At 32.9% G+C, this 23,745-nt stretch overlaps 1 protein-coding gene across 1 annotated transcript in view; it reads right to left on the minus strand.

Moving 5' to 3' along the window:
• The window catches only part of BMPR2 (bone morphogenetic protein receptor type 2), a 167,802-nt gene that overhangs the window by 23,773 nt on the left and 120,284 nt on the right, over positions 1-23,745 (minus strand). Inside the window, exons 4-10 of the mRNA XM_010971833.3 lie at positions 21,158-21,268; positions 20,300-20,391; positions 17,936-18,166; positions 17,092-17,206; positions 12,826-12,986; positions 11,798-11,945; positions 7,235-7,371 (exon numbers count right to left, since the gene is read on the minus strand). Of these exons, the coding sequence (XP_010970135.2) occupies positions 7,235-7,371; positions 11,798-11,945; positions 12,826-12,986; positions 17,092-17,206; positions 17,936-18,166; positions 20,300-20,391; positions 21,158-21,268 (995 nt within the window). The remainder of the gene's footprint in view (positions 1-7,234; positions 7,372-11,797; positions 11,946-12,825; positions 12,987-17,091; positions 17,207-17,935; positions 18,167-20,299; positions 20,392-21,157; positions 21,269-23,745) is intronic.

Raw genomic sequence — 23,745 nt, forward strand, 5'->3', positions numbered from 1 at the left:
AGGAAGGAAATAATAAAGATATGAGGGGAATTAAATACAATAGAGATTAACAAGACCATAGAAAAAATCAACCAAACCAAAAGCTGGTTTTTTGAAAAAGTAAATAAAATCGACAAACCTCTGGCCAAACTCACAAAGAAGAAAAAAGAGAGAGCACAAATTAGCAAAATAAGAAAGGAAAATGGAGAAATTACAACAAACAAAATAGAAATACAGAATATCATACGAGAATATTATGAAAAACTATATGGAACCAAACTGGATAACCTAGAGGAGATGGACAAGTTTCTGGAAACATACTGTCCACCAAAACTGAATCAAGAAGAATCTGAACACTTGAACAACCCGATCACTAGAAAGGAAATAGAAATAGCAATTAAAAACCTCCCTACAAATAAAAGTCCAGGACCGGATGGCTTCACCGGGGAATTCTACCAAACATACAAAGAAGAACTCATACCAGTCCTTCTCAAACTCTTCCAGACGATTGAAAAGGAGGGAATACTCCCAAACTCATTCTATGAAGCCACCATCACCCTGATACCAAAACCAGGCAAAGACACTACAAAAAAAGAGAATTATAGGCCAATATCACTGATGAACATAGACGCCAAAATCCTCACCAAAATTTTAGCAAATAGAATCCAACAACACATAAAAAAGATTATACATCATGACCAAGTGGGGTTCATCCCAGGGACACAAGGCTGGTTCAACATACGCAAATCAATCAATGTAATACATCACATCAACAAGAGAAAAGGACAAAAACCACATGATCATCTCAATCGATGCAGAAAAAGCATTTGATAAAATTCAACACCCATTTATGATAAAAACTCTCGCCAAAGTGGGTATAGAGGGAACATATCTCAACATCATAAAAGCTATATATGACAAACCTACAGCCAGCATAGTACTCAATGGTGAAAAACTCAAAAGCTTCCCACTAAAATCTGGGACAAGACAAGGATGCCCACTATCACCATTCCTATTCAACATAGTCCTGGAAGTCCTAGCCACAGCAGTCAGGCAAGAGAAAGAAATAAAAGGGATCCAAATTGGAAAAGAAGAGGTAAAAGTGTCATTATATGCTGATGACATGTTACTATATATAGAAAACCCTAAAAGGTCCACACAAAAGCTACTAGAGCTGATTGAAGAATTCAGCAAGGTAGCAGGTTACAAAATTAACGTTCAAAAATCAGTTGCATTTCTTTACACTAACGATAAATCAACAGAAGAAGAAAGTAAAGAAACAATCCCCTTTAAAATAGCACCCAAAGTAATAAAATATCTGGGAATAAATCTAACCAAGGAGGTGAAAGAATTATACACAGAAAACTATAAACCACTGATGAAGGAAATTAAAGAAGACTTTAAAAAGTGGAAAGATATTCCATGCTCTTGGATTGGAAGAATCAATATTGTTAAAATGGTCACACTGCCCAAGGCAATCTACAGATTTAATGCAATCCCTATCCAATTACCCAGGACATATTTCACAGAACTAGAAAAAATCATAATAAATTTCATATGGAACCATCAAAGACCTAGAATTGCCAAAGCATTACTGAAGAGAAAGAAAGAGGCTGGAGGAATAACTCTCCCAGACTTCAGACAATACTATAGAGCTACAGTCATCAAGATAGCATGGTATTGGTACCAAAACAGACATATAGACCAATGGAACAGAATAGAGAGCCCAGAAATGAACCCACAAACTTTTGGTCAACTCATCTTCAACAAAGGAGGCAAGAGTATACAATGGAATAAAGACAGTCTCTTCAGCAAATGGTGTTGGGAAAACTGGACAGCAGCATGTAAAACAATGAAGCTAGAACACTCCCTTACACCATATACAAAAATCAACTCAAAATGGATTAAAGACTTAAACATAAGACAAGATACAATAAACCTCCTAGAGGAAAACATAGGCAAAACATTATCTGACATACATTTAAAAAATTTTCTCCTAGAAGAAATAAAAGCAAGAATAAACAAACGGGACCTAATGAAACTTACAAGCTTCTGCACAGCAAAGGAAACCAGAAATAAAACAAGAAGAAAACCTACGGAATGGGAGAAAATTTTTGCAAGTGAAACCGACAAAGGCCTGATCTCCAGAATATATAAGCAGCTCATACGACTCAATAAGAAAAAAATAAACAACCCAATCCAAAAATAGGCAGAAGACCTAAACAAGCAATTCTCCAAGGAAGACATACAAATGATCAAAAAGCACATGAAAAAATGCTCAATATCACTAATTATCAGAGAAATACAAATCAAAACTACAATGAGGTTATCACCTCACACCAGTCAGAATGGCCGTCATTCAAAAATCCACAAATGACAAATGCTGGAGAGGCTGTGGAGAAAGGGGAACCCTCCTACACTGCTGGTGGGAATGCAGTTTGGTGCAGCCACTATGGAAAACAGTGTGGAGATTCCTCAAAAGACTAGGAATAGACTTACCATATGACCCAGGAATCCCACTCCTGGGCTTGTATCCAGAAGGAAATCTACTTCAGGATGACACCTGCACCCCAATGTTCATAGCAGCACTATTTACAATAGCCAAAACATGGAAACAGCCTAAATGTCCATCAACAGGTGACTGGATAAAGAAGAAGTGGTATATTTATACAATGGAATACTACTCAGCCATAAAAACTGACAACATAATGCCATTTGCAGCAACATGGATGCTCCTGGAGAATGTCATTCTAAGTGAAGTAAGCCAGAAAGAGAAAGAAAAATACCATATGAGATCGCTCATATGTGGAATCTAAAAAACAAAAACAAAAACAAACAAACAAACAAAAACAAAGCGTAAATAAAGGACAGAAATAGACTCACAGACAGAGAATACAGACTTGTGGTTACCAGGGGGGTGGAGGGTGGGAAGGGATAGACTGGGATTTCAAAATTGTAGAATAGACTACACTGTATAGCATAGGGAAATATACACAAAATGTTATGATAACTCACAGAGAAAAAAATGTGACAATGAGTGTGTATATGTCCATGAATAACTGAAAAATTGTGCTGAACACTGGAATTTGACACAACATTGTAAAATGATTATAAATCAATAAAAAATGTTAAAAAAAAAAAAGACTCTTTAGGCACCATTAATTATATCAAAAGATATAAAATGAGAGCCTCAGGAGGAGAGAAGAGAAAATGGAGCAAAAAGAATATTTGAAGAAATAATGGTTCAAAACTACCCAAATTTAGTAAAAGAAATGAATCTACACACCCCTAACAAGTGTTTTCTATAGAATACCCAAGAATTCTATATTAAGCAAAACTACCCTTTAATAACTAAAGAGAAATTAAGATATTCCAGATAAAAGCTAAGGGGGTTTGTTGCTAGCAGACCTGTCTTGTAAGAAATGCTAAAGGGAATCATTCAGGCTCAAGTGAAAGGACAGTAGATAATAACTTGAAGCCATTTAAAGAACTAAAGAACACTGGTAAAAGTAACAATATAGGTAAACATAAAAACCAGTATCATTGAATTTTTTAGTCTGTGACTCCTATTTTTTCTATATAATTTAAAACAAATGCATAAAACAATAATTATAAATCTATATTAATATGAGTCAATATTTTTAAAATGCAAATACAAGCAACTGAAGATGTATACATTTTCATGTATTTCCCTCATACTATTTTCTGTGCTTTCATTTTATCAGGAAACTACTCTTTCCGTCCTTTATTGATTGTTTGGGTCTCTGGTAGTTTTTAAAACCAGATTTTACATTCACTAATATTTTAAAAGATTGTGAGTTTTGTTACTACAAAAATGTTTTTTAATTTCAATGCAACTATGAAGCAAAAATGTCTTCATTTAAAAAGGGGGGCATTTCTCTCTTTCTATAAACTATTCATTTGCTATCTAACTCTAGTACTAAATTGTCATTGCATAGAAGCAGCAGTTGTATTGACTGTAGCACATTAGATTTAAATGGATTCACTGGAAGTGAACCAAGTACTACTTAGTGCTTCTTAGCAACCAAGTCTAAATCGGGAGTAAAAAGTTTTCAGGTAAATATGCATATGATGCATATCCTGTAATGGCAGGGCTGCCAAAAGAGACTTCAAAATAAGGAGTCCAGTTTCTCTGGTGAAATAAAACAACTGAAGGAAGATGAAGTTGTACTTTACTATATGATATTTCACAAAGAGATTTTTCTTTGAGGGATGTTTTACTGTGAGGATGGCACATCTAATGAATCCTGGTTAGGGACCTCTTAAAAATCTGCCCCAGTTCCCATAGCAGGGACCACGGTTTGGAGGGAATCTTGGGCATTTGTACTTGCAATACGTCTTCAACTGTCTCAGACTTGAAGGTTTCAACCTAATTTGAAGCAGAAGCCTTCCTTGAAGGTAATCTACTAATAAAGATGACCAATGGAAAAAATACTCAATCTAAATCTATATGGAAACAAAGCATCTCTCCAGCTTCTTTCTGACATGCTGCCACTCCAGAATCCAGAATGAAAATATTCTAATCCCACCAAGACAGTTTAAAATGAAAATGTGAAAATATAATAAAATGACTTACATTACTTAATGAAAAAAATTTTTTCATTTTGTTCTTTATAATCAAGAAAATTACTTACATAAAGTATCAAAAATTCTAACTTACATCTTCAGAGGTAATCAAATCCCTATTACAGTCTTAAAACAAGAAGAGATTGCTATGGAAAAAGCAAACAGAATTATAGAAATTATGATTTTGGAAAGTAAGATTTTAATGAACAGATAACTAATACAGTGGTAAAAGTAAAAAATAAACGAGTGATTTGAAAGGTAAAGGTGAGTACATCTTGAACAACATACAACAAAAAAGCAGATGAAAAATACAAGAAAAAAGTTAGACCTTGAATGTCAGGAGGTCCAGTATTTGTCTGATGGGAATAACAGAAAGAAGAAATGGAAGAAATAATTTTTTAAATAACATAAGAAAATTCCTCTGAATTGAAATTTCTGAATTTTCAAGCTAAAAACCTGTCCAGTGTGAAGCAAAATGTGTGAAAAGATCCATGCTTAATATACCCAGGTGAAACGTCATACTTCCAATGATAAAGTAAAAAGTTTAAAAGCTTATAGAGAAAACAAGAGGATAAAACAGATAAAAAACAATATAATGAGACTAGCTGGCACTGGTATTCTCATGAACACATCTGGATGCTAGAATACAGTGAAGTAGTAGCTTCAAAGTCATGAGAAAAATGATTTTGATCTTGAAACCATTACCCAACCAAATTATTACTCAAGTATGTCAGCAAGAAAGAAACATTTTTTAATGTGCAAGGACACAACATTTACTGTTACTCACACATTCGCATACATTACATAAAGAACTTTATCAAAGAAAAAAACGACTTTTGAGAAAAAGAATGACATGATATTTAGAAAAAAATGTTTCTCAAATGGAAAAAAATGTGGTATGTGTATATGTATACACACACACACACATACACACACACAAAACGGACTATTACTCATCCATAGAAAAGAATGAAATTCTGCCATTTGTAGCAACGTGGACGGATCTAGAGAATACTGTACTTTGTGAAGTTAGAGAAAGACAAATACTGTATGATATCCCTTATATGTGAAATCTAAAAAATAAACGAATATATAGCAAGATGGAAACAGTCACAGATACAGAAAACAAACTAGCGGTTACCACTAGGGAGAGGGGCAGGATGAGGGTACGGGATTAAGAGATACAAACTACTACGTATAAAGTAGATCAGCAAGAAGGATATATTGTATAGCACAGGCATTTAAAGCCATTTTCTTGTAATAACTTTTAATGGAATATAATCTATAAAAATACTGAATTGCTATGCTGTATGCCTGAAACTAATACAATATTGTAAATTAACTATACTTCAATTAAAAAAATAAAATAAAATGTTGCTTCTTAGTAGAACCTATAAACAAGAAAGAAGGAAGGGAGGGAGGGAGGGAGGAAGAAATACGGCCAAAAGAGAATCCAATGGATGGTGACTTTTGAAACATTCTTCCTCAAGTGATAGGGGCTTACAGTAACTAACAGGATGTTTACTTCCTTCTCTGTGAATCCAAGCACAATTATCATATTGTGCAGTGGATGTTCACATAATCATAATTCTGTAAAATTCTGATGTTTTTATTTCATTAAAAATTTTAGATCAATCTGTATATAAAATAAATTAATGACAGATACAGTATTATAAAACTACAAGAGAGTAAATGAGAGATAACAAGAAATAAGAATAAACGTAGTATTTAAAGTTATAATGGTAACTCCTAGAAGAGAAAATTTAGAAACAAAAACCTAAGAACACTGTTAACAGGAATTAACAGGAATTAATTTTGAAGACTGGTGATAGGAGCAGGTAGTCTTTTCCTTTTTCATTTCCTATTTCAGCTACTCTATTTAATTTTATTTTGTTTACCATGTATAGGCAGAACTTTAATTCTTTTAAAAAGTTGTTTAAAATAAGAAATACAGGGTACTGCCATCAGTAAAGGGCAATTCAATAATGATGATATATAATGGAACACTGACCAAATGGAGAGAGAGATACATCTATAGATACTGACATGAAAAACTGAAAGTAAAAAAATAAGCTTCAGAAATGACAGTGGATAATGAGGTCATTCTACTTGTGTAAAAAAAAATATGAGAGAAAGAGTGTGTGCAGGTGTGTACGTGTATAAATGTTTCTAGTGTTGTAGCAACAATTTACTGAAATGGCAGGAGCCTTTGAAAATATTTGTGTTGTGAACTGCATTTTTAATAAACAGAATTAATAGGCTGAACCTTGGTTTCTTTTTCATGTAGTTTAAACTTCTATTAACCATTGAACATGTAAGTCTGTGCTAATTAACATTTTTGGTCCCACTCTCAAGAGAATGAAATGGAATTTCAATAATGTTTAAAATATTACCATGTTAATTATTCCAGATCTTACCCAATGTGGCAAACTTCAGATACAATAGTTAGTCTCTCTAAACAGTACTTTATGCTTGAAGAAAACTGAAACTAACCCCCCTCCCCCAAATTTGAAAACGTTATAACATCATATAAATCAGGTAAGTTGGACTCCTGGCATTAGTAAACTCTAAAAACTATAAACATTATTAACAGTCTATTTTGCTTCAAACAACAGTAAAACAGATTTAGTCATAAGTTCTCTCTTTTAATAACTTAGTTTTTCCTTACCAGGCTATTTTCTTTCCAAGCTTCTGGGAACTTGGGTCTCTGTTTTTCCCTAGATACCAGAACCTGCATATCTTCAAAAGTGGGATGGTTTCCAACTTCTGTCTGAAAAGCCATCTGGTATTCCGGTACAGATTCACCTGTGTATTTTTTTTTTAAATAAAGAATAAAGTAAAATTTCTAATTATCATAAAATGATAGAATAACAGGAGTATATCAAGTAAGTAAAGAAATTGTGTCACAATCTTATTTTTAAAATTGTTTCAGGCACATTTGGAAATCTTAGAGAGATCCTATTGTGGGTTTTATGCATTATTAATAAATGCTTTATTAGCTTAGTTTCTGTTTGATAAATGTTTGTTGATAAATAGTTGTTTCAATAATAGACAGCTATTTTTAAATGGTTCTAGTATTACTGAATTTGGCAGGGGGACATTATTATACACATAAGGTTTAACACTTAAAAATAAACCTGAATTTTTATCCCACACAGGGATTGAGGGCGGTGAATATGGGGAGAAAGTCCCAAGATCTAGTACAACAAACAAGTCTATAGAACTAAATATAAGTGGGTGAGTTGTATAGTCATGTCTCATCATATCATTGGCTCTATTATAGTCTAGCCAGATTTATCAAATGTCACAAAAATTTTTAAGATAATGATTAGTTGACAGAAAAAGAAGTATCAATTTTTTCAAAATTTCTTCTTAATTAGCAGTATCTAGATGAAGGATTTAAAAAAATCATTGACTACTCTACCACTGTTTACTAACCCTATTCATCACCAATATGCAGTTGCTTGTGATAAGAAGCTTATGATTTTTTACAAAATGTGATCAAATTAAACTTAATAAACATATTGAGCCACAAAGAAGACCTCTGAGAGAAATACTCAGAAAACCAATAGTTTAGTCAAAATCCTGGCAAAGAACACAAGAGACTCTTCCTTGTCTCCTTGCCCCTCACCCCAATCCATTAGAATGACAGAATAAATCAGAAGGAAGAATACCAGTATGGAGGATAAGGCACTTAGGTTCTAATCCTGGCTTCATCTCTACCGTGGAAAAGTCATTAAACTATCCTGTGGTTCAGTTTTCCTGTCAGCAAAATGGCAATGTCTGCCTTCTTTATCTCACTCACATGGAGATAATACAAAAGTTACAATGACTCAGAAAGAAAGTACATTACAAAACATGTAATTGAAGTTTTGTTTCAATCTGAGTATTCAAAAACAACTATAAACACCTGTCCTCCACCTATATTTAAAAAATTTTATAAATAGTAATTGTATAGTTTATGTAGCATAGCCCACATTTAAAAAAATATTACAGTATCAATATTTTAAATAAACACAACTGTTTTCACATATTGTATAAACATTTAAGCAGATACTTATTTTTGATCAATAACCATCAACTTTGTACTTGAAAGACAAAACTATTTAATCCTGCCAGGTAGTATATCACTTTTATTCATGAAACCTTATATGATAAATCGTATCCCATACCATCTGTGAACTGTAAGATACTTACTAGTATATCTCTTCTGTCTCTCTGAGACATATACGCAATACATACATACCTTCCAAATGTTTTTTTTTCCAGTAGAATAATTAAAAATTTATAATTTTATTTATTTGTTTTGGTCAGAACTAAATGATAATTAGGAAACTTGCTAAAGAAAAACTGATGCACAATCTTATTTTTGTTTTTTTTTTCTTCCACAATCTTGTTTTATTAATGGAATGACATTAAGAATTACTCAATTTCTACTAAATCTTCATAGTTCTAAATCTAGTTGTTCGATAGATACTTGTTCAGAGCTAACTTAGTATTAGGCACTGGGGACACAAAAATGAATGTTAAGGACATCATCATCCTGGAAGATATTAGTCCTACTGGATTTCCTTAAAACTTTATAGTCACTAGATTGCTCAGTGGAAGTTTGAGAATCCCATCTTCTTTCAAACTGTCCAAAATGGACCAAATATCTAGGAATATCAGATACCGTTACCTGCTTCTCTCCTAATTATGCCTCTAAGCAGTTAGGAATGTTTTAGTCCCTTTCTTAAATAATCTTGTTCTTTTTCTTCCTTTTTCTTTCTCTTGCCTTTTTTTCCTTCCTCTTTCCTTCTTTTTTCCTTCCTTCTTTACTTCTCTTTCTTTGTAAAAGACACCTAATTTATTTATATTGTTAATATTTTACAGAGAAGCAGCTTTCTTTTAATAATAAAGCATGTGCTGCACTTGGAGTTTTATCACAGAAGTTTAAAAAAGTTAGTAATAATTTTATCATTATTATATGCTATTCTTTAGGTTTATTAATATGTTTGTGGGATACCGTCTTCCCAAGTCACACCTCATTTCATTGTTAAAATTTCTAAGAGTGCCCTGTATCCTCTGCCTGTGCTTTCTTAGTTTTTCCTCCTACATTCTGTAATATTTCTGTCTTCTCTGTTTCACAGAAACTCCTCTAAGAATACCAATGATTTCTCCTATTCAAATTCAAAGATCATTCTTCAGTTCTATTTTTCGATCTTTCAATTACAACTGTTGCCATCAGTCTCTAACGATGACTTCTAAGATACAATGATTTCTCAGTTTTCTCACTATTTTTCTTCGCATTTGTCTTTTTCACTACCCACATGGTGGTGGTGAAGGAGGGGAGCCAGTATTCAGTGTTTATTCACCCTTCTCTCTTAATTTGTTCTCTTTGGGGAGTGAATCCATTCTTAACTACTATCTCTATGTAGACAATTCCCAAATAATCATTTTAATTTTAAATTCTTCATTCTTTTAAATTCTTAAAAAAAAAATCTTCAATTGTCTATCAATATTCCATCCAAAAGTTCCCATAATTAACTTACCTTTCCAATGCAAACCAGTATTTTTTCCTAAGCTCCTGGCTGCTACCCTCACTATTTCTCAGATCTCTGAAAATTTCTCAATTTCCTAGACTTTCTTCCAATATCTAATGAAAACAACAGATTCCTTCTCTACATTTTCTCTCACAATATCCTTCTTCTTTCCCATTTCCATATCCAAGATTATGGGGTATCTTAATGTGACTCTCTTAATTTTTCCTTTATTTTTATTTTTAATTGTGGTTAAGTATACATAACATAAAATTTACCACTTTAACCATTTTTAAGTGTACAGTTCTATGGCACTAAGTGCATTCACAATGTTGTACATAGATCACTACCATCCATTTCCAGAACTTTTTCCATCTTCTCAAAGTGAAACTCTGTGGCCATTAAAAAGTAACCCCAACTTCTTTTTCCATTTTTTAACTTCTTCTTAGTACTATTTCAGTTCATACTACATTCTGCTAAAATAATCTCCTTCAAACAAGATTTAATTACCTTTCCCTTTTCAAACACCTGATATTGCTCTTTATTATTTGAAACCAAAAGCAGTATTCTTTGAATGCAGTTGTTAAAAAAAAATGTTACTGATAGCAATGTAGTAACGCTGATATAAGAATCATTTGTCAGACATACTTCTAAAACTCAAAAATTCTTGATTAGGATTTCTAAAAAAATCTGTGGCCAAAGCTCCAATAATAGAAACTGAAAGTTCCAAAAGTTCCAAGGTTCCAATAATATGTACTACTATTGCAATCACTGTCATTTCCAGAAAGACACTTCAATTGAGTACTCTGTACGTCCAGTTAACCATAAGCTATATTTCTAATAATAACTGATCGACTTGTAAGTAATCTAAATAATTATTAATTTGTTGTACTGTTTTAGAATTATAAGCTATTGTTAAATCCTGTTGTTAAAGCAAAACATTTCAACCCTACTATTAATGTGTTTTTATTAAATAAATTGACTGTTTTTTCCTTTTTCTATGCTTTTAATGGTGTTATTCCTCTAGAGACCATATATGTCAAATAATTTTATACCCCATCTAGAAGAATGCAATGTATATATTGGTAGTTAAAGTTTTTATATGACAATAATGACAGTGATATAATTTTAACAAAAAGAGAAAAAATATAAACTCACTTAGCTATTTCAAGTTAGCCTCAAACAAGCATTCATATTAAATGAGTGTTCTTTTATGAAAGTAAGGAAGGCAGGAAGACAAGAAGGGAGAATTAAAAAAAAGAGAGAGAGAAAGGAAGAAAAGCGAATGAAAAATAAAAAAAGAAAGAAAAGAAAGGAAGAAAAAAAAGTGTTCCAATGGATGATTCATTCCTTCTAATTCTCTACTGGGTCAGTTCAGTGAACATTGTTAAGCATAGCTTATCAACTGCTCAGAGGGTGCATAAGGAAAACAACGATGCTAAAGCAATCAGAGACACAACTGAACACAGATAAGCTATTATGAACAATTAATTAAACTGCACTCAGAAGCAAACCTGGAGTTCTTTCTAAAAAGTGTTTCCTGATTCGCATCCTTCTGCTAATAATGTTTGTGAACACTAGATGGCAATGAACTAAACGTTTAAATGAAAGTAAAAAAGTTGACTTATTTAATGTAAGTGGGAAAAAAAAAAAAAAAAGAAGTAACTGCTTCACTTCCAACCATGTCTCAACTTCGACAGCAGTTTCCTTACCTGGGAAGAGGTCTGTACATCTCATAAATATCTCCCAATAGATTAGTCCAAGTGCATACATGTCTACTTGTTTCAAAGCTGATTCACAGTCCCTCAGGTTCACAGCTCCTTCCAGTACTTCTGGTGCCATATATCTGATTGTGCCAACCTGATAAATTAGGAGAGATAATTTTCAGAAACAAAATGTAGCATATTCTGAAGGGCATACATCAGACCAGAAGTTATACATAAATTTCAGGTCAACAACATGTCAATATGTTATTTGAACCTAAGCTCACTGAACCTTTCCATACGTGATTTTTGTATCTATAAAATATCCTTCTTAAATAATTAAATTTTTTAAAAAAATCCTATTGAATAGTATTCATCAATCAAAAAGAATGAGCTAGACATTCCTATATATGTTAATGTAAAGATAATCTGTAAGACATGAGAAAACTGCAAAACAAATATGTACACCACTTACTATTTTAAAAAATTCACAACTATATATATGTATGGACATGTATGTGATTGGAGAGAAAAAAGTCAGGAAGGATATGTTCTACATTGTAATAGTGATTATGCAGAAGGTTAGTGTCATATCTCAAACTTGGTAATTTTACTCATCAAAAATCAGTTCCTACAAACTTCCTCTTAATGCTTGTCAAAAATGAGAGGGGGAGGGTATAGCTCAAGTGGTAGAGTGCATGCTTAGCATGCACAAGGCACTAGGTTCAATTCCCAGTACCTCCTCTAAACATAAATAAATAAATAAACCTAATTACCTCCCCCCACAAAATAAATAAAAATTAAAAAGAATAAAAAATAAAAATTAAAATTAAAAAAATGAGACGGAAAGGCAGTGATTTCCATAATGAATTGATAAACTTTTATGCAATGTCTTCTTTGTCTTAATTTTGTAATTCCTAAGATGTTATTAATCAGTAGCATATAAGGATAATTGTCCTGAGTACTTCGTGGATTTTTAAATGCAATTTATTATGTTTTCAAAGTATGTCAGTGTGATACCTTTTGTATACACCCACCTCACTTATAGCTGCATTATCTTCTTCCCCTGGGCGCACCAGTCTATTTCCAGTTAGCCTCATGGACAACCCAAAGTCACTAATAACACAGGTTCCATCATTTTTCACCAGAACATTTCTGCTGTTTAAATCTCGATGGGAAATTGCAGGTTTATAATGATCTGTTGAATAATTTCAAATATTCATTAATGCTTAAATAGCACTACTGGACATGAAATGAGCATGCAGGTAATATATGCAGAGGCTACATAAGTATAAAATATAGTGTTATTCTTCTGCTCATTAATTTCTCTAATAACAAAAAAGGACATAAGAAATCAAAATTCCAACTCACAATCCTCACTATTTTCACTATTTCAAAACATAACTCTTGCTGCATGTATAATTAATTAAGCTTTAAATATTCAGCTGCAATTAATAGCCACCATGCTGTTGCTTCTAATTTCAACATAATTCTTTTCTCTTCATTTCTAGGATAGCAAAAGGAGGCAATAGAGAAAGAAATATTTGGTATAAACAACAACAAGAAGTCAACCTATCTAAAATTATCATCACTGAAAAACTGACATGGCTCCAAAATTTGTGTATGTATTTTATACCATTCTCCTACAGCTTAACAAATCAAACTTGTAACAAAATATCCCAGTTTTGCCCTGAGGTTTAGCCATTTCTCAAGCCCACCACAGTTCTTCAGATCAAACCAAAAATAGTTTCACAATGCTTTGGGAGAACAAGTGGAGGAGCCGGTATGTCTCAGCTAGATATAAAAACCTGTTTCTGATTTTACAGAGAAGCAAAGTACTATTATACTCATTCTACGACTTGCTCACAAAGGCAAAGAGAGAACATGTTTTGCCTGAATTCAAAAGGCTTGGCACACAGTAAATGGCTGTTGACTGGAAAAATGTACCTAACCTAAGTCCTTCACCAAAAACAAAATGTTTCCTCTTTATAAGAAAACCTTACATATAAATCATATATTAAAACAAAACCATAGCTCTTGAAATGAAAATAATTCTATAGAACAAGTTCTGAAATATAAAATAACTCCCTAGGTATACAAAGAAATAGAGCAATGAGAACAAAGTCAGTAAGTTCACTGAGTGTTTATATTTAGGCACAAAACGACTCAGTACTTCCATTACTCTCATCAATGTGTATTAGAATGTAATTTCGCCAACAATGAAACTAGAGACAGAAGATAATGATTCCTTTGATATAGAGGAGAAAAAAGCAGTAACACAATTGGGGGGGAAATAGCAGTTATCAAATTTCTATTTCTAAGAGTTGACTTCTTTCTCATTTTCTCCCCTTCTCACTTCCTGGTCCAGCCTTCCAAAGCTTATACTAACATGGCTCACTCAGCCTCTTAACGAGCTGCATTCCTCACTCTGGATGAAACCACAACATATGTATATATATATATATATAATCTCTAGCTGATATTTATTTATATAAGAACATTTATAGACACACTGAAAAATGCTTGCATACCAATATCAAATGAATACTTAACTAAAATATCTCACATGATAGGGAAACCAGGTTAATAATGTGAAGAATGTGAAATAAGTCAGGAAGATAGCCAACCAGAGGGCAAAATAGGGTAATACCTTCTGCTACTACTAAAAAAAGCAATGAAAAGAAAAGAGGAGAAGGAGGAAGCAAAGAAAGAAGAAGCAAGAAAAGAAATAACGAAGAATAAAGGAAGAGAAGAGACAAGACAGGATTCATCACCACTGCAAACGGTAGAACTATAGACTGCCCTGTGGAGGCTTCTTTTCCTTTTAAAGTTTCTTCCAGTATTTATTTTAATTTTCTTTTATTGGTGGCAGTGATAGTGCGAGGGCAGTGGGTGGGCAGCAGGGAGGGCTATAGTTTGCAAAGAAAGGGGCAGAACATATAATGATTTTGTCCTGGGCACTAGTAGTATACTTGGCAAATTTCTTAAAGGAAGTGGGACATAATATTATTTTAATTATGTTAAAAAATACAACCTGAAGAAAAAATAGTGTCTCTGTGGATATTTACACACACACACACAGAGCCAAGGACCCAAAAAGGTGTTACATACACTAGTTAATAGTAATTTTCTGGTTATATTTAAGTGCTTTATATATGTTCTTTCTTTGCTAGATTTTTTCATGATAATTATACTGACATTATCATTAGGAAAGAAATTCACAGGGATAAACAATTACAAATAAACAGGTCCAACTCCTTTTTCTGAAGCAAAAAATAGCTGAACAGTACTATTTCCTTACAACAAAATTTCTATGCTAAACAGCAAAGTTACATCTGAAGATACCATGAAGAATAGAGTACTCTGAAAAAAGTAAAATGACACTTTAAATGTTTTAAAATAGTATAGGATAGCTGGAATATTTTTAAATAATTAGATAAAACCCAAAATTCAAATACCTACCAAACGTATGCTTTTTACATAGCATATAAATACTCAGTTTTTAAAAAAAGGTTAAATATTTAGTGATAATACTAGGTAATGTTTAGAATAATATCTGTGTTTAAATAAAACTCATATTTGATGACAACCATTCTTTTCAGCCAATGTTTGGTTTGGAGTCTTGCTGAATCATGTAAGCATGAAAGGGGGGATTAGGATGGTATTTTAAGTTCTGCGGTAAGCCAGCTCTTTAAAGGAGTTATAATGACATTTAAGAGTAAGGAAACACGTCCAAATGGTTAATGTGCTAAAGGACTAAAGTAAGTGCATCAAGTTGCTGACATAGGCAATAACATTGGTCAATTTTGTATTCAGGAAAAGCAAGATGTCAAGATAAATGAACTGATAAATTATTCAGGAGGAATTATTTATATATGAAGTAGCAGCTAGAAGAGATGATCCATGCTATTATACAACGGAACAAAGATCTAAGAAATTGATGCAATATTCTCTTCACTACAGAGGTCAGAGAAACTGAAAAACAATGTTCTGGGCTTGTTTCTGTAGCCTGGTATGACAAGAAAATGCTTTAAGGGATGAAAGAGCAAAGACAGATTTTCACAGCAAAGCTAATTTAAAGGTGCCTGTGATGTGAAGCGTATTTTGAACAAAGTGAAAAAGCAAAAATGCTTTAAGCAAAAAAGTGCAAAAGGGTGAAGAAAACGGTAAGCTTTGGCAAGGAACACAACCACACAGTTCTGAAACACTAGCAAAGACTGACCCCTCCACCCCCACCAGGCATTCTCCTCTTCCTATTTAGTAATAGAACCCAATGTTATTTGAAGCAGCAATGCATCCAGCTGAAAAAACAAAAATAAACTGTATTTCAGCATCCCTTGCAGCTAAGTGTGGTAGGTAAGCATGGACTAAGTTCTGGGAAACAAAGCATAATCGAAAGGATTTATGGAGGCAAAAAGGGGCAATTTCTTCTACTTTCTTTTTCTCTGACAATTAGCACAATGGACAATGAGGTGCCTTTGAAAAGATAAGCCATATACAAAGAGTAATGGAAGACAGAGGGTGGGTATAGCTCAACGGTAGAGTGTGTGCCTAGCTTCACAAGGTGCTGGGTTCAATCCCCAGTACCGCTGTTAAAAAAAAAATTAAAAAATAAACAAATCTAATTACCCACCCACCAAAAAGAGTAAGGAGAAGAAATATAGGAGCCTGGGTCCCTAATAATACCATGGTGCTGCCAGACCAATGTTAAGCTGTCTATAGATTTTTACATGAGAAATAAAAAAAAATTTCACTCTCATTGAAGCCTGTTATTTTTTTCCCCTGATAGATTTGAACATACCTAATTGTGGCTAAGAGAAGCACTGATTTATAAAAATACATATTTAGAATTTATACTTAAGATCAACGTATGTAATTCATGTGAAGTTAAAACTAAAGAAGTGATAATGCATTGCAGTTCATTTAAATAAGCAAAATAAATACAAGGAAAATACAATGGAGCCTAGCTAACAGGTTCTTGAACTAGGTACACAGATGGACTTCAAAGAGGCTGAGAACTACAATCAAAAGAACATTTTTTAAAGTATCTTTACAGGAATAGTGTTGAGAGCTTTAATCAGAATCTCAATGGAATTCATGACTCCTCAAGAATATTCAAGTTCTTTTTCTTATTCTTCTTGTTACAATTCAAATACATTTCTTCATGCCAGATCTTAAAAAAAAAAAAACTGGCTGATAATAAATCTACTATAATATAAAATAAACTTTGAAGATATGAACAAAATTTCTCTTTGTGAATTTTGGCCCCACATGAGTGTCATGCATAGAAATCACTATCTTACCTCCCCGTGGTAATTCTGTATGAAGATAAGCCAGTCCTCTAGTCACAGAATGAGCCAGACGGCAAGAGCTTACCCAGTCACTTGTATGGAGACTTAAATACTTGCATAGAGATCCCTGCATGGAGGAAAAAAAGAAAAAAAGGGGGGAAAAGGTGGAATTAATTTAATTGAACATGAGGAAGCAAGTTAGCAGTTGTATAAAGGATTTGCAAAGGTTAGGATTCCATGGAGATCTAATGAATTATGACATTTCAGAATCTCAAAGTAAGTAAGACATTTCTGTGGGTAGAGAGGGGAGGAAAGTATGGAAAGGAAAGTTTAAGCATTACCAATTTTTATTTCCTCAGTACTAAAAATTATAAATGGTTGTTTCATTTAAAAATTTTTTAATTTATCACCTTAAGGTAGGAAAAAAGTCTTTCAGACTCTTTCCTTTCACTCTCTTATCAGTACAAATATAAATTATACTGTTATCTTTTACAAGTAGAAAACAGAAGGCTTTTGTAAATATGTATGTGTGAGTGGTTCTCAAGGTGCTCATCCACAAACTATTTATTACCAGTCTGGAATAAGGAGCTTGCACCAGGATGAATGTTACTCAAAGCACTGCCTCCTTCATCAAGAAAGTCTTGCTGAAAGAGACAGAGACAGAGAGAGGAACTAAGCAGTTTCATTCACATTCTGGTTTGAGATCCTTATCTCGCTGTAGACCATTACTAACCAGTTTGCAAACCAGCAATGCTCTACATAACTGGGATCCTCCTGTGAATCAGATTGACACTAATATAAATGTCAGTTTATATATAATACATGTGTGTGTGTGTGTGTGTTAAAAATAACTTACATTGGGATAATACTCCATCACAAGTAAATACTCCATGCGTGCATCTGCAGTGACTCTCTCATCTCCAACTATAAAGCGAGCGATGTTGTCATGTTCCATCAAAGGCACTCTGTAAATGTTCTTTTCATTGATAAAATTCTGACGGTTTGCAAAGGAAAACACCTTTACAGCAACTGGACGTTCATCTAAGGAACCTTTATATACGGCTCCATATCGACCCCGGCCAATAAGCTGTAAGTTTGTTTTGAAGAAAGCAAGATATTATTTCACATTACAATTGAACAATCAAATACTAAACAATAAAATATAAATCCATATGTATGCAATAGCTCTCTATTGCTTCGTATAAATCACTCCATTATCAAGAAACTAATACAGCTGGCATCTTACATGGCCTAGGGAAACTCCTACCAGATCATCTTCCCATAGGTGACAACTAAAAACTCTGAACAAAATTTTAAAAATAATCTAGAAGTGCTGGAGAATAAATAAAAGTAGGCAGATGCTGAGAGGAGTCAACAATTAGAAGAAAGGAATAGCATAGGGTAAGCTATCTGTTTTATAGCTTTTTGCTTGTTAGCAGGCTGAAATCTCCACTGTGCAGTGGAGCTAAAATTGTGATAGAAAAACCTATAACCTTTCAGGCCCCAGGAACCAGAGGATAGAATCTGGGTCAACCACAGCTGCTGGAAAGTGAAGGGAGAATCCCAGGAAGGAGATTCATTCAGACTGGGAAACCCAGTGAATGCATGGGACAGACTCCAGCTAAAGATAAAATAACTGAACTTTCGCTCAAGAAATGAGTTTGCAGTATGTCAAGCCAAGCTAATCGCCTACTAAAACAAACAATGAAAAGAACAGACTTTAGAAGAACCTAACAAAACACAGGGTCTCCACAATATAACAATTCACAATATCCAGGATACAATTTAAAAATTACTCAAATAAACAAACAAAAAACCCAATAAGATGCAACTGTTCTCTTCAGTTTGGCTTTTGGGATTTCTTTGACTTTTTACTAAAAAGAGGTTAGGGGGTTTACCATCATTCATTTAAACTTATTTGTTTTATTTCATTCACTATTTCTAGTTGAAAATTTAACAAACAGAAAGACTGCCTTTTAAAAAGTTTGTATCAATATAAAGTTAAATCAGCAATGTTTAGAAGTGTTTCTTTTAATCACTCCAGGATAGAGTCCTAATGGTTTTAATTAGTATTTTTTTCAATTTAGTAAATTGGATATCTTATTATATAAAATAGGCACACTTCTTTTGTGAATTGACAGTTCATCTCTTTTGTCCCTTTTTAATAGACTGCTTATTTCATGTTGATTTGTATCAGCACTTTATCAATTCTTTTTATGCTGAAAAACTTTAAAAATTTGCCTTTAACTTTTGTTAATTATATTTTTCTCCCAAATGAAAGGTTCTTAAAATGTTTTATATAATTAAATCTGTCATATGTATTATTTAACAATCTCTGGTTTGAGAATCATAGTTATGTATTATTTAACAGTCTCTGGTTTAGGGATCACAGTTCATTTACCCTAATAAAGATCATAAAAACATTTATCATGGTAAAACTTTTAGCATATTACCAAATGAAATTTTAATTCTATACAAAATATAATAGCCACATATACCTGTACAATATATAACACATGCACAGACCAGAAATATTTATTTGGCATCTACTATGGATTCCTCACCTGGCACATTCTCAGAATCTGAAATGCCTTTATTCCCATAATCTGTTCAGGTCTGTACTCAAAGATTATCTCCTTTCTGAGTATACTTTCCATCTCCTTTCTAAATATATTTTCTTTAATAATCCCTTTTCCATAACTTTCTTACATCATTTGCTTTATTTTCCTTCATAGCACTTACTACTACTTGAAATAATACACAGTTGACCCTTAAACAATGTGGGGGTTAGGGGTACTGACCAGCCACATAGTCCAAAATTCACATATAACTTATAGTTGACCCTCCATATAGACATAGTTCCTCTGTGTCCATGGTTCTCCATCCACAGATTCAACCAACTGTGGATGGTGTAGTTCTATAGTATCTATTATTTTAAAAAAATGTGTATGAGTGACCTATAGTTCAAATCTGTGTTGTTCAAGGGTCAACTGTACATTCATTTATTTAGTCTCTTGTGGACTCTCTCCCCCAAGAATAAGGGATACCTGTATTGTTCATCTATATTCTCAGTGCCTAGAATAGGCCTTGGCACAAAACTGATAGGCAACAAGTGCTTGTTGAATAACTGAATGAATAACTTAGTGAGTTAATGAAGTCACTGTCTCAGATATGCCATGAGAGCAGAAAACATAGTCCATAATCTTAAGAGCAATCTTACCTCCAACAGTTTGAGATTATCTAGGTCAAGAGAGGGCTCTGATGCTGCTGCCTCCATCATGTTCATACTGTGAAGACCTTGTTTACGGTCTCCTATAGAAATAGGAAAAAGAAGTTACTAATGTGTGGTTCTCTTAAAATGAAAATCTTTGTTACACTTTCGAATATATCACAGTTACAAAGAAGATCTACAGAAGGATAAGCAGGAAAATTTATGCTTAATGTCAATGGGAGTAAAACTATTTTTCCTAAACCAGGAATCATCTATAAATGAAAATGAAGGATGAATAACATGAAAGATGAATTCTGGGAGATGGTTCCAGCAACAGACTCAGTATAAAACTCTGAGAAATACTGCAGAAACATTAAAGAAGGTTTTATTAAAGTTATTCAAATGAATGAATGGATGCTGGCTTCCTAAAAAGCTCATCAAACCTAAAGTTTATTAGAACCAACTGGACATTTGATGATACTGAAGAATTACTGTTAGTATTTTTAGATGTGAAAATGGTATTGTGGTTATACATATTTTAAATCCTTGTATTTCAGTGATAATACTAAAATATTTATAGATAAAAGTGATAACTGGGATTTACTTCAAAATAATCTAGCAGCATGGAAGGGTGTACGGCTACAGACGATGTATAGATGTGATAATGGTTGAAGCTGAGTGACAGGTATTCTGTATATGTTTGAAACTTTTCATAAAATGAGAGGAAAAAAGTTTGCTAAGAGAGAAGAATGGGAGCTACCTCAGCACGGAGATATTTTTCAGCACAGAAATTATTTTTAAAAAGAAAATAAATTCTGATTAAATGGCATGTCTAATAAATAACAGAAGAAAAGGCTATATTTTTACCTGTCAGCATCCTGTATCCAAAGCATAAGGCAACTATCAAAACAGCTAATACAGAGACTGATGCCAAAGCAATGATTATTGTCTCATCTCGGTTAAACGAATGAGGCGGACCTAAAAGGAAACAAATTTTTTACATAGTCAAATCAGCAATGTTTTTGTATCAAAGGAAATGAAAGAAAAGTTAATAATAATTTAGTGATAATTGCAAATTCTAACTTTTTAATCATACAAAGTATTTAATATGGACCTAGAACACTAAAATGTTAGTTGTGCTCCTAATTACTGATACATCAACTGCATCATGGAATGGCATAAACAGAACAATATAATATTTAAGAGAACAGTCTTCAGAATCACATTTGGTTTTAAATCTTGACTCTACACTACTCTCTCAGAGGCCTTTAGCAAATGATTTGACTTTCCTCATCTTTAGTTCTCTCATTTGTGAAAACAGTACTCCCTACATCATAAGTCTTCTGTGAGGCTTAGGTGGGTGGGAGCTTAAGTACTAAGTACAGTGTTGAGTATGCAGTACCTATGCAATAAGTGGTAGTTATCAAGTTTATTAATATTGACATAATTATTAATAAAAAGAGCATGGCTTTGCAGGCGTTGAACCTGAACTGGACTTAAAACTCAGTTCTTCCACTTATTCTATGATTTTGGGAACATTTCTTCACCTGTCAAGGCCTAGGCTTATTCACTTGCAGAAAGGAAACATATGTATAAATCACAGGGCTATTATGAGCATTTAACCATTTCATGTGGTAGTTCCATTCTGTGGATCAGATCATATCTAGAGAAACACTCCTTAGAATGGAGCACTCTTATCAACTGGAGCACATCCAGCAGAGAGCAAGCAGAATAGTGAAGTATAAGAATTCTGAAATGTGATAGGTAGAAAGAACTGGAAGGGTCCAATTTGGAAAAAGAGAAAATCTGAGCTTGGTGCTTTCTATTTCAGAAAGTTATTAAATATTGATTAAATTTCTTTAATAGATACACACCTATCCAGATGATATACTTCTCCCTGTGTGAGTTTTAGTAGATTGTGTCTTTAAAGGAATTCGTCCATTATACCCAAGTTATCAAATTTGTTGACAAAGAGTCATTCATAATATTTCCTATTATACCTGTCCATGGGATCAGTAGTGATGACCTCTCTTTCATTCTTGATTATTAGTAATTTATTTCTTTTTTCTTTTTTTTTCTTGGTAGACTGGCTAAAGATTTATCAATATTATTGATCTTTTTAAAGAACCAGCTTTTGAATTCCCTATTAATTTCCTATTTTCAATTGAATTCATCTCTGATCAGATTTTTATTCTTTCTTTTTTTCTGCTTACTTTGAATTTAATTTGCTCCTCTTTTTCTAGTTTCCTAAGATGGAAGCTTAGGAAACTGCTAGAAGTTATTATGAAAGAAAAAAGAAGAAATAGATCTCTCTCTTATAAATAACCTAAACTAGTCAGACTATTAGTATGTTTTTGTGAAAACAGCTTTATTGAGATATCATTCACTTACCATACAATTCATTCATTTAAAGTGTACCATTCCATGGTTTTTGGTATATTTCATTAATTTTTAAAAATTGTGGTGGAATATGTATAATATGAAGTCTGCCTCTTTAACCACTCATAATTGTAAAATTGCATAGCATTAATTATATTCACAATGTTATGCAACCATATCAACACCTATTTTCAAAACATATTTATCACTCCAAAGAAAAACTCTGTATCCATTAAGCATTAACTTCCTATTCTCTCCCTTTCCTAGATCCTGGTCAACTCCAATCTACTTTGTGTCTCTATGAATTTGGTTACTATTGATATTTCATATAAATGGAATTGTGTAATATTCATTCTTTTGTGTCTGGCTTATTTCATTTAGCATAATGTTTTCAAGGTTCACCCATGCTTTATCTTTTCACTTTCTTCATATCCATTGAAGCACAAAAGTTTTTAATTTGAATGAAGTCTGATTTATCTATTTTTTTCCTTTGTTACCTGTATTTTGGTGTCCTATGTAAAAACTACTAAAGCCAAGGTCATGAAGATGCACCCTTCCGTTTTCCTTTAGAAGCTGTAGGGTTTTAGCTTTTATATTTAGGTTCTTGATACATTTTGAGTTAATTTTTGTATATGGTATGAGGTAGGGGGTCAACTTCATTCTTTTGTATGTGGATGCTAGTGTCTTTTTAATTCAGTTCAAACAATCTTTGTCTTTTAACTGGAATGTTTAACCTACTAATATTTAAGATAATTAGCAACATCATTGTGTATATGTCTACTACCTTATTTTAGACCATCTGACCATACCCACCAGCTGTCTGGGCAACAGAAAGACCTTAGAATACTTTAACTTCATTAAAACACTCTAATTGTTACTGCTGTCAATTTTAATCTCCTTTTTTAAATTCCATGAACAATTATTATGAGTAAAAGTGCTGGCAATGAGAACTTTACTTACTCTGGCTTTAGTCCAAATTGGTACAACTTCTTTGGAAATAGTTTAGTTCTATCTACTAAAGTGAAACATATATACACTTTGTGACTAAGCAATTCTGCAGCTAGGTATAGACTTTG

The sequence above is a fragment of the Camelus bactrianus genome, chromosome 5 (genome assembly GCF_048773025.1).
Source record: "Camelus bactrianus isolate YW-2024 breed Bactrian camel chromosome 5, ASM4877302v1, whole genome shotgun sequence".
NCBI classification, from domain to species: Eukaryota; Metazoa; Chordata; class Mammalia; order Artiodactyla; family Camelidae; genus Camelus; species Camelus bactrianus.